Source organism: Macadamia integrifolia, chromosome 10, assembly GCF_013358625.1.
Source record: "Macadamia integrifolia cultivar HAES 741 chromosome 10, SCU_Mint_v3, whole genome shotgun sequence".
Taxonomy (NCBI): Eukaryota; Viridiplantae; Streptophyta; class Magnoliopsida; order Proteales; family Proteaceae; genus Macadamia; species Macadamia integrifolia.
The window spans coordinates 24,406,410-24,419,331 of NC_056566.1; the positions used below are offsets into that span (position 1 = coordinate 24,406,410).

The 12,922-nt window shown below is 36.5% G+C and overlaps 1 protein-coding gene across 1 annotated transcript; it reads right to left on the reverse strand.

Moving 5' to 3' along the window:
• Positions 1-3,822: 3,822 nt before the first annotated feature.
• Positions 3,823-6,658, reverse strand: LOC122091781 (heavy metal-associated isoprenylated plant protein 32-like). Its single transcript, XM_042661912.1, has 3 exons — positions 6,234-6,658; positions 5,959-6,034; positions 3,823-5,750 (listed from the first exon to the last, which is right to left on the reverse strand). The coding sequence occupies exons 1-3, from the start codon at positions 6,261-6,263 to the stop codon at positions 4,345-4,347; spliced, it is 1,512 nt and encodes a 503-aa protein (XP_042517846.1). The 5' UTR covers positions 6,264-6,658; the 3' UTR covers positions 3,823-4,344.
• Positions 6,659-12,922: the final 6,264 nt, after the last annotated feature.

A 12,922-nucleotide genomic window follows, 5' to 3' on the forward strand; every position in this document is an offset into this window, starting at 1 on the left:
ATTACAGAGAAAAAAACCCTCGCTACAAATATATAACGAAAAAAAACCCTAATCCGTATTAAACTATAATTGTTACCCTAATCCAGATTAAATTACAATTGCCATCCTAATCCAGATTAAACTACAATTGTCCTCAAATAAAAAATTTAAGTGGGACTACACCCCCTGCTATGCAGGGGGACCTCTTGCCCCCCTTGCAACCCCCACGGCTCACTAAACGGTTAGCTGAAATGTGTTAGGTTTATGTGGGAATGAGGGCCGGCTTCAACGGGCATACGAGAGAGGAAGAAAGAAGCCACGTGGATCCACCTGCATATATATATATATATCTGTGCGCCATCACTCCCATGTGATTTGTGATTTATGATTTCTTCCTTTCCTGCCCTTTCCTTCGCTAGTCAAACTTTCCTTTTATTTTTGGATTTTAACGCGTGTCAGGCATGAGCATGGTAAGGCTAGCTAAAGAATCTACTTGTCGCGAAACTTGCAGAACCCGAGGTTGGAAGTGCTTGTTTGGTGATAGTTTTATTCCTACCCCGAATTAAATAGAATTGGTATCTACTATCTACCATGCATTAGATAGTAAGTACACTGAGCCGTGGAATTTAGGGAAAAAAAAATAAACAAGATATAGAAAAGCTTCAATATGAATCACTGGGTAGCAACCTATACCTACTCCATTCAATCAGTACGCAACGAAGGGCCACAGCACGGTAACAAACCCCACCCATCATGATGATGTTGATGATGATCATCATCATCTAAATAACGCATGTAAAGCATCTAATAATATCGGGATATAATGAATGCTATACATGCATTCCATATCCGCTTGGATAATTGAAGATAAGAATTAAGATAAGACAGACAGGATGGTGGGGATGGATATCCATGACATCCAAAACCATAAAATTCCATCGTATGCGTAAACCCTACTGAACATCCACCACATACCATTCAATCAATCTCTCTCTCTCTCTCTCTCTCTCTCTGTGACAGTGTCAGAGGCCCTAGAGACAGGTTACAGAACTACATCGAGCATCGACTGCCTAATCAATAACAATTCAAAAGAGAGATCCCCATTCTCTCTCACTTATGCGAGCGATTATTCTACATGAGTGTCGCGGTGAGTATTAGGTGGTTGAAAACATTTGAACATGCATCTAAGGTCTTTTCGATTATTCAATATTTACTACACCACCATATTTACTATGGAGAATGTTTTTGCACCTTTGACAGTTTTAAGTATCGATATCGGATTACCATAGTGTATCAGTTTAACAAATATCCAGTCTTTAAACCTGATTTATACTGTGTTAATTAAACGATACAAACTAAGGATAAAAAGGTAAGAAAATTATTTTTAAGTTAAACATGAGTATTTTTGTTCAATATAGGGATCCAATACTAATCCTTTTCAATACCATAATGGTTTTGAAGATGATTGATACCCATTCTAATACAATGTTCTAAAACTATGCCCTCATGATTTAGTGCACACTTTTGAAACAGAGTATATTACACTCCCCCCTCCCTCCACCAAAAAAGAAAAAGACTCGGTATCAGCTATTCCTAAAACTTATATGATATAGATGTGTTGGCATGAAACTGCCGGTATTAGACAAATTTGCTTTTGATTATCCTAAAAATATGATAGTTTTACCGTAATATGCACCAATCAATTGATACAGTAATGAAATCATCAGCCTATCGAGTCCTATGATAGCGATACTGTGCAGTATATTAGCCAATACTTTGAACCATGTCTCCTTTTACCTAAATATCTTTCAAGACTGATAATAATCTGATTCAACCGATTTAATCCGATTCGATTCCTCAAACCATGCTCCAATCCCCCACATATTCTCCATTTTTGTTTTTGGTATAATCTTGAATTTTCAAGTATCAAATGTAGTTAGCTTCTCTCTCTCTCTCTCTCTCTCTAACTCACAGAGATTGTGAGCTCTTTTTGAGTGAAAGTGAGAGTGTCAAGTGGTTCCTTTGCTACTATTAACCCACGGGAAGAAAAGAGATTCCAGAGAAACACCAATAGAAGGCTAACATATCAATGATACAAGACGTGTGGGCCCCCCTAAAAATCTAATCAATTAACCACGCTAAGGCCCATAATCCGACTTGATATTGCTTTGAGTTTTTGCTTACTCTACAAGCATGGGCCCCATTTAAAAGGGCCAAAAGACACCACCTGATTAACATGAGAGCATATGACGTAAGATGACACTTTCACTAGAGATTCTGATTCAACGACACGCATTATACATGATACCATGGTTTTTAGTATCCGGTATCCGCCAAGGTATCGACCCCTGTGCGGATACTGATCCGATATCAAACCTGTGCTTTCGCTTCGATTGGACGATTTTACCCCTATATTTCTATGAAATTCACTTTTCCTAACAAGCATCGACGCTCAATTGCGCGAGGAAAGAGAGGCTCGTACACATGTTTGGCAGTGAAGGTAGCATGGCCCTATGTTTAGATAAAATGGGAGATAAAATGATTGTTTTAACATATAGAAATCTCAACCTTGTTGATGTTTCTATTAATACTCTTATACACTCTGTAAAGGGTCACGTTGCCTTTTAGGGATCTCTCTACCTTAGAAACTGAGTTCAATTGTTGATTATGGTTTGATGAATCTGATCGAATTGACTTAAATCAATCAGATTGAATCAAAGGTCCATCCTTGTCCGATTTCAATTCTTGGTTGATTACCATATTGATAGATAGATCGGTACAGATACATGAGGCTAATTAAATTAAAAATTGGTTTACATAATGACAACCACTAGTAATTCTATCAGATTTGAACCGATACAAGCCGATCTGAATCAATCTGAATTGGAAACGGAGATAATACACCAAAAGCAAAATCAATTCAGTCAATCATCAATAAACATAGATCCTTAGCGGGCAGGAGCATGGAGTTGATAGATTTTCTAAGAAGATGAAAGATTAGTATTAAATGTATATGAGATATTAGATGGAAGGATAACAAAGCTTAGGCATTGCACGACTTCAAACGATTTTTTTTTTTTTTTTGTTAACCTAATCACGTCTTATTTGCTAGTACTATAGTAAGTACTCTCAAGTGTTTATGGATGAGCATGGTTGATGATTACGTACCCTCTCTTTAAATCTACCTTCACATCCACACTCACAGCCAAAAAACTAAGACAGCTCATTGAGTTGGGCCTTGTGGGGACCTGTTTTTAAATTTTGGGATCAGGTCGATCACAATTCTGGATTTTTAAACCCTGGCGATCGTTATCCAAAATAGTGGGTTAGGTCAAATTGAGGGTCGAAAATGATCCCCATCTTGTGTTTTAAAACCTTGCTTATGGCCCACCTAAATGCAAATATTACTAGAGAATGCCCTAGAGAATGGAATGTGGGGTGTCTTTTTAATATTGGCATTCTCTAGGGGTTTAGCTATAAAATTAATCAAATTTTTCCTCTCAACATAGACAATGTCAAACGTATATATCAAAAAATATTTAAAAAACTCTCCACATCCATTTCCTAGGAGTTAAAACACTGCTAGAAAAGAATTGAAAAACTCTCTTCTGATGCATTTCTTACTAGTCAAAAACTTGAACCCCCATTCTTTCATAATACGTTCACTATCCTATCAACAGCTCAAACTGTTAGAGAAGAACAATGATCACTGTCGATACTAACAATACGGATACCAAAATTTAATTCCATGGGTACAATTCAACGACCTACAAATACATCAGTAATAGAGAGGATTATTCAAAGCCCATCTCACACCATTCTTCTTCTTCAGCTCACACAAAATTGGAAAACAGAGGAAAAGATCATATATTATTAAAGAGCAATAAGGAGTAAGGAATGGATACACATTGCTGGCCATTATCTTTCTTATTTCCTTTCCACCAACCTTATAAACACAATATTAACACATCTCTCCTCTTTAAATACTCTTATAAGAGTCATATAAGAGCTCATCAACATCAAAACCCCACTGGTTTCACTGACATTTTTTGGATTATACTATCATCTATAAGTAGTACTCCCTCTATAATTAATCTATCTATATAATATAAGATAATTTAACTCCCCACTAAAGAAAAAAAGGAAAATTAAATAAGCCCATCATTCCATGTCTCCATCTGTAAATTTTGCATCAGACTTTATCTGGTCCATCACTATCTTTGAACTGTTGAAGAAAGATGAAAGAACGAAGATCAGGAAAAAGAAAGAAGAAGAAGAGCACCACTACTGAGCATCACATCATCTCCACAAAGACCCCAACCCAGGCAGATGAAAACTAACAGAAATGGGTTTAACTCAACCAATTCACATGACATTGCAACTGCTAGTGTTCTCATCACTGAAGAAATGGGTGTAGGGATCTGCCGGCGGTGGTGGAGGAAAGTAGCTGACCGCCGGCGGTGGCCGAGCATACATCATGGGTTGGAACCGTTCGTTCCCGTTGGCGCGTGCCTGGTTCATCAACATGGCCATGTACTGTTGTTGTTGTTGTTGCTGTTGTTGCTGTTGTAGTTGCTGTTGTTGGTGGTATGGGTGCCCAGCCATGATCTCGGGCCCCGCTCCCTGGAAGTACCCACCACCGGCGGCGTTCATCGCTGCTGCTGCCGGAAGCCCTTGAACTGCCGGAATGTTGCCCATGTGACCCATGTGGCCCATGGGAATATTACCCATCTGACCCACATTACCAGGCATGCCACGCGTGACATCGATATCATGAAACCCTGGGTGGGACTGCGGCCTCATGTTGTTCATGTTCATTACTTGACCACCACCACCACCACCGCCGCCACCACCGCCGCCGCCGCCACCACCCTTCTTAGCACCAGCTGCACCACCGGGATTGTTCCCTCCACCGCCATTCCCATTATTGCCACCCTTCTGGTTATTTCCTCCACCACCACCACCACCACCATTTTTACCTCCATTTTTGCCGGCACCGCCTCCTTGATTTTGATTGCCTCCGTTGTTTCCACCACTGCCACCCTTTTTTCCTGCACCGCTATTCTTCCCATCGTTATTTCCAGCCATGCCCTTCTCAATCTCACCTCCACCACCTTTCTTCCCGTTGGCACCGCCACCGCCACCGCCACCGCCGTTGGCAGCTTTGAGTTGGGGTTGTTGAGCATTCATCATCACATTAGCCCCATGACCATTACCCATCATGGGTTTCATCTTGTTAAGGGGTTGTTCAAAGTCATCATCAAATTCATAGTCATCATCAAAATCTTCGTCATCGTAGTCATCAAAGCTATCCCCATCACTAAACTCATCGTCCTCAGGCAAGTCAAACTTGACAGATTTCTGGTCCTTGAAGGGCAACTTTAGATCCTTGAATTGGGGGGGAAGCATACTTAGATCTTTAAACCCTTTCATCTGTAGTTGCTGTTGAAGCTGCTGTTGTTGCTGTAGTTGCTTTTGAAGCATCTGCTGTTGCTGTAGTTGCTGTTGAAGCTGCTGCTGCTGCTGCTGTTGTTGCTGCGGTTGTTGCTGCTGACCACCCTTCTGTTGGTCTTTTCCACCCTTTTGAGATTTGTTGTCTTTGCCGCCTTTGCCATTGTCAATTTGCATGTTCTTGTTGTTGGCCTTTTGAGCACCCCACAGCTCTGCATGTTTCCCAGATTTCGCGAGTTTCTTTATGAGTGTCGCTGGGTCAACATTTCCTGAAACTGTTACCTTCCCCTGTTCCGAATCTATGGTGGTGGTATACACGCCTGACAACGAAAAAAAAAAAAAAGACGACCAGAATTCATGACAAGGAAATGGAAAAAGAAAAATTCAATACAGGATCCACTGAAAGTACCTTCATGGAATCCAAATAACTACTTAAGAGGGATATTATTAAAGAGAGGAGGAGAATAAAATAATGAGGGGTATGAAAATTTAGAGAGAAAAAATGTAGATTTCAGAACCAGGAAACACCTTCGATTTTCTGCAACAGTTTCTTCACCTTCTGCTTACATCCATCACAGTGAATGTTCACTTTGAGTACACAAGTCTACAAGAACAGAATAACCAACAAGAAGGAAACAGGGTAAACAAACAATGATTTTTCATGGAAAAAAGAAAAAGCTTGCAAAGAATTGTGCCGTTGGAAGAATGTGAGAAGCAAAACGAAATAAACATTTGCGTCTGAGTACAGAACAAGCAAACCCCCATTAAAGAAAACGAAAAAAACAGAATAACTAGAATGTTACCTGGATCTTCAAAAACTCTTCTTTACTCATCTCTTCCACTCAAACAGGAAAACCCGATATAATGCGATAATGTAAAGAGAACTTTGAAAGAACAAAAAAAAAAGAGGGAGACCTGAGTAACAGAAGTGATAAATTGCAGAAAACCACAAAAGATCTCTCCTCTGTTATCCTTTATGATGGTGGGTTCATCCAACCCAAAACAGAGAGATGTGAAACAAATGGTTTCTAAGCAACCAGAAGAGATGACAATGTTCAGATTACGACGAAGAGAAGGAGACAGAGAGAGAAGGAGAAAGCGAGAGTTCAGAGGAGGTGGGTCGACATTAAAATGCTCTTTTTCACCGGTTCCTCTGTTTCAGGGCTGCATTTGTTCCGTGAAGGGCGAGAAAGAGAGAGACATCTCTGGCTTCACTCCTCTCTTTTGCCCTTTATTTATGGATACTTTTATTATTATTATTATTATTTTTTTGGGGGAAAATGAAAAGGAATTAGTGAAAGGTTAGGTGAATAGTGAGCCTGGCTGGAGATTTCTACCAAAAAAAAAAAAAACTTGGCTGGAAGGAACGAAAAGAAAAGATAATATGAACAGAGCAAGAGGTTAATCTTCAGTATTAATTAATCATAAATAACCCCTCAACTCTGTCAGATAAAATCGCCCAAGTTGAACCCGTATCATAAATAGTGTATTGAATGCTCCCGTGACCCGACCCACCTAGTGTTTATCAATACTTGAAAGGAAAGTGTTTCTTGTGGAGGACTGTGGTTCCTGCACGAGCGAAGAATCATCCATGAAAGAGTCAATATTTCCTTTCAAAGGGGTGGCGGATTATTTAGCCTCCTCATGTGTTTAGGTGCAGGGGCCACACTCTTCATTATAGAAAACATTTTCTCATATTGAAATTAGCCGAATGTAGATGAACCATGTTGATCTAGCATAGAAATGCTAGGCCTTGTTGATCAATGGGAGAGCTCATGAGAGCATATACTCTCTCTTGCTTTAGTATAGGGGTGTCAATCAATTGGTTTGGACTAGTTTCGGTGTTAGAATGAATGAAATCAAAACATGAACTAATAAGTGTACATCAGTTTCGGTTTGATTTGGTTTCTCTTATCGGTTTAATAACGGTTTACCATGTAAATATATTCAAAAAGTTTGAAAAAATGTTTTCTTTTAATGAATTTTTGATTATTATTGATTTCTTATGTCAATTTCAATCTTATTTTTCATGTTTGATTTGATGTTTTTTCGGTTTCAATGTGATTCAATTTGATTTCGATCTCACAAAAGCTCCAACCTAAAACTTGATTTAATAAGCTCATATCGACTTTAATTGGATTTCAATCAATTAGCTTAGTTTATCGTTAAGGTTAAGTTTTGACATCCCCTACTTTAGTAGTAAAAAGAGATTACTATGTTTGTTTTTTTTTTTTTTTTTTTTCTTTTCTACCAAAGCTGAAGATGACATAGACCTCTCACTTACCCTATAGATCATCTTAAGCCACATCCTAGGCCAATGCTCATGTTGCTTATTAATCATAAATAGAATTATTTGAAAATTAATCAATCTAGGCAAAAATACACATCTTATGTTAAAAATAATAATCTAAAATTTAGTTAATTAGTTCTGTTGGATCGATTTATAAATTGTTAGCACCTTCCAAAACCAATTCATTTCATTTATGGATAAATATTGCTCTAAGGTTTTGGAATTTCTATATTAGATTCTTGCGTTAAATTGCCAGTAAAATTAAAAGGAGTAATAACACAACCAATAGTTAATTAGTGCACCAAATCTATCTAGAGTTCAGATTCCTCATGTGGGGAGAGGAGTTACCCTACCCACATGTGATCCCATAGTCCAAAAGGGCTATTCGGAGATCTATGGTAAAGTTAAAAGAAAATTTTAAAATTGCTAGTAAAATTAAAAGCAATAATAACACAACCAATAGTTAATTAGTGCACCAAACTAATGTCCGGTTCTACCTATATGAGTGCCATATTTCATCTATGGTAAAGTTAAAAGAAAATTTAAAAAAATAATAATTTCATGATCTTACTCATTCAATACATGAGATCAATTTGATCGTTGAACACCTATCAAAGAAATAGGAAAAATCTCTTTGAGCAAGTGGTGTAGTTTATGCTTCTTCACATTTTTTTTCTTCTATTAATTTTGTCCTGGAGATATTAAAATGAATAAGAAAACCTCTATGAAATGGTGTAGCCTACCCGCTTGCTCAGAGAACCCTTTCCTTCATAACGAGTCATAAAACTAATTACAAAGACATAAAACTAATGAGTCATACACTCATACTATGAAATTATGAGAGAAGATGTTGAAGCCCACATGAGAAGAAAAACTATCAATTTGAAGAACCAATTTGGTCTTATGTCAGGTAGATCCACGACAGAGCCTATTAACCTACTCAGGAAACTCATGGAAAATTTTAAAAATTTGAAGAAGAATATCCAAATGATCTTTATTGACATAGAAAAATCCTATAACGGGGTCCCTAAAGAAATAATTTGGTATGCACTGAAGAAGAGAAGGGTTTCGAATAAATATGTGGATATTATTAAAGACATGCACGATGGTGTGTTGACTAATATGAGCACCGTGGAAGGTCACCATGGGTGAAATTCAAAAGAGAAACTCAGTCCATTTAAAATTTATATTTTGAAAAACACAAGTCAGCATTGATCACAGTTTGCACTGAAAAAGAATAAGAAGATATGAAAATGTTACTTTAGGTAATTAGTTTATGGGATTTATTCATTGACAAATTGCTCTTTTTTTTTCTTTTCTTTTCTTTGGTAAGATGATTACATTAGAAGGCTAAAATAAATCAGAATATACAAAGCTAACAAGCCAATTTGGGCATGAAAGAAAACTTGAATCAACAATGTTTTTTAGCCCTAAATTGGATATAGAATGAGCTACTGTATTTCTGAATGGAAAATATGTTTGAAAAGAAACAAAAGAAAAGGAATAAGCATAGGTGTAATCTATCCTCAGTAATAGGAATGACTTCAATTGTTGGGCTCCCCTCCTTGATCCCCTTTATCACCTCTAAGTAGTCCAATTCGATAACAAGATGATTGATTGTTGTTTTAATAGCAAGACGATTGACAAATTGCTCTTAAGTTAGCCTCTTTGAGTTTCAATTTAAGAAGAAACAACTCTTTCTATGAATTTTCGTACAATGTTCAAATTTAAAATGGGGACTTCAATAAACTTTCCTAACATTATTTTAGGGTGGGGTTTTTAACCTTTTCTTGAGCAAATAGAAGTGGGGTAAATAAGAAGCTGCCAAAACTTTAGGATTCAAATTGAGTAACTATTTCTCCAACCCTAACCTCCTTTTGCTAGCAAATTATGGTTGTCCTTCTTTAAAGCCTAACCCCATCAAGAAAATCTTGTGCTTTTATCTTCTTTTTCCATTGGAGATCTACCTTTGCTTGGAAAAGAAGTATAAATGTTGATAAAGTTTTTCCCTAATCCCCAAAATAATTTCCATTGTCAAACTTTATTCCAATAGAGTAGGTGACATGAGTCTTTACCGAAAAAAAAAAAGAGTAGGTGACATGAGTAACCTAAGGAATTGAAAGATTAATGAAGCTAAGATTCATCTATTTTGTAAAGATCAGTTATTTTGTTTTATTTTTTTGGAAAAAAAAAATTCAGTTAAATTCATAGGTAAAGTAAGGAAGAGGCTAAGTATTAGAATGGCTTGCTATTTTGTGTCTATGATAATTGAGAGAATAATTTGTGCAACTGTGTAAGATGCCTTAAAGTGTCTTAAGCATCACATGACCGACCAATATACTTGTAACATCTTGGTACATTGAACCAATTTGCCTTCTACATTGAAAATGATAGAAGATATTTTTATCTGAATAATTGATGGATTAAATGGTTTATTTTTAATTTACATTAAGGTTGTGTTTAGTATGCATTATCAATTATTAGAATAGATTTGAGGTTTAGATTACATTTTGAAGCAAGAAAATAAAAAATTGAGTTTCATAATGCTTTTTATACCTATAATCTATTCCGAAAATACATACTAAACATAACCACGATAATTTGCAAAGCAGAAGATTTAGTCTCAAGGTCTAGGTTGATGCCACATAAGCCTTCCACATGGAGGGAGCTTTCAATTCCTTTGCACCTATACGCCTAGACACGAAGAGTGGTAAAAAGACCACCCTACCCATGGTTGGATGCTTATGTGATATTTGATTGGTCTCCGTACTGATGCAATGGCCAATCGACCAGGTAGCGATCCCCGACCCCTATAAAAAAAAAAATCCTGTTACTTTTGGTCATGTAGTTCTAATAACATTTCAACATGATTACTATTATTATATTATTCTAACCTTTAATTATTGAACCAAGTAAAATAATAAAGTATAAATAATTTAATAATAGGTTATTGAAAGTTAGGTAACATAGCCGCTAATTATAATAATGCAAATCACGACGAAGGTTACTAGGGTTAAGAGTGAAGGTTATATATAATTATCCTGACTCTGTTAATTCTTCACTGCTTCCTTGAGTGATTGGTGGACAAGTCGGTTTTAGTAATCTCACCAATAGAGTATGAGAAAACACTCCCATTTCCCAAATTCTATCTACAACAGTATCGTCGGCAAGATGCAGTCTAAAATTTGCATTCCTAATATGAGTCCGAACACAGAATTTTAGACGGAAAAAATTAGATCTGCAGACTGAGCTCTAGGTTTGGTCCAAACAAACCTCACATGTGAAATTCACTGTAGAAATTAGGTTTGTTTATCCAGGTTCGCTCTGTCGGTTACTGTTATTGTTCAACACTATTTGTTCATTCAGGTTGGTTTCATTACGTACGGTTATTGTTCAATACTTGTATTTTTATTTTTTTATCTAAATTGACTCTGTCATGTACGATTATTATTCCACACTTGTTTCTTTGTTTTCAAAAATGCCCTTTTACAAGTTAGTGTTCAACACTTGTATTTTTATTTATTTGTTCAGGTTGGCTTTATCACGTACGGTTATTGTTCAACACCTGTTTCTTTGTTTTAAAAAATGCCCTACTGTAGGTTAGTGTTCAACACCTGTATTTTTATTTATTTGTCCAGGCTAGCTCTATCACATATGGTTATTGTTCAACACTTGTTTATTTCTTTTCAAAAATACCCTTTTGCATGTTAGTGTTCAACACCTGTATTTTTATTTGTTTGTCCAAGTTGGCTATGCTATGTACAATTATTGTTCAACACATGTTTCTTTGTTTTCAAAAATGTCGTTTTGTAGGTTAGTTTTCAACACCTGTATTTTTATTTATTTGTCCAGGCTGGCTCTGTCACGTACGGTTATTGTTCAACACCTGTTTCTTTGTTTTAAAAAATGCCCTTCTGCAGGTTAGTGTTCAACATCTGTATTTTCATTTATTTGTCCAGGATGGCTCTATCACATATGGTTATTGTTCAACACCTAGTTCTTTGTTTTAAAAAATGCCCTTATGCAGGTTAGTGTTTAACACCTGTATTTTTATTTATTTGTCCAAGCTGACTCTTCCATGTACAGTTATTGTTCCACACTTGTTTCTTTGTTTTCAAAAATGCCCTTCTGCAGGTTATTGTGCAACACATGTATTTTTATTTGATTGTCTAAACTGACTCTGCCACGTACGATTATTGTTCAACACATGTTTCTTTGTTTTCAAAAATTCCATTATGCTGTTAGTGTTCAACATTTGAATTTTTATTTATTTGTCAAGGTTGGCTCTGTCATCTATGGTTATTGTTCAACACTTGTTTTTTTGTTTTAAAAAATGCCCTTTTGCAGGTTAGTGTTCAACATCAGTTTCTTTTGTTTTAAAAAATTTTCTTCTGTTGGTTAATGTCAAACACCTGTTTCTTTTGTTCATAGAAATGCCATTATGTATACTCTAAATGGCACTAGATGAGAAAAGTATTGAACACTATTCGTACGTATAGCGGAGCCAGATTCATGTTTGTCTAAATTAACGAGATCTAGGGTTTTTTTTTTTTTCCTTCCTTGTCTTAGGAAAATTGCTGAGAACATTAGGAAATCTGGATGTATCCTTCATCCCTACCGTTTTCTCCATTAATGTATTGATCTTATTGTAAACTTGGAACTGATTCAAGTTCAGATGGGAGTGCTAAGCGGAATTCTCGGCAAACTATGACAACATTGATAAAAGTCTCTTGATTCAATCAGAATGTAAATTTTTTTAATTGAAAATAAATAAATAAAAAGGCATTTTGGTTCTAAATTGCACTAATACAGACCGTTTTCTGATACATATCGGTATCAGTATCGACTCAAAATGAGACTGATACGTATACCGATTCCTACAAGCTCGGTTGCAAGGCAACAAGTCCTACAAGATATCAAGGATTTACTAAATGAGGATCCCACCCAACTTCAGAGTCACAATCAATCTTGGACAAAATTTAGATGAAGCTCTTATAAAATAGAAGTACAATAGCCACAGCACCATACTACTATTCCACAGCAAATTAATTATTTGGGGAGGGGGGTGGTTGGGGGTTCTATCATTTATGGGTATGGAGCTTGGACTGGTGTGCACTTTGTGAATGATTCACAATCCTGATAATTTAATTAATGCATCGTCGAGCATCCCAGCTCCCAATAGAGAAACCCATCCATCCATCC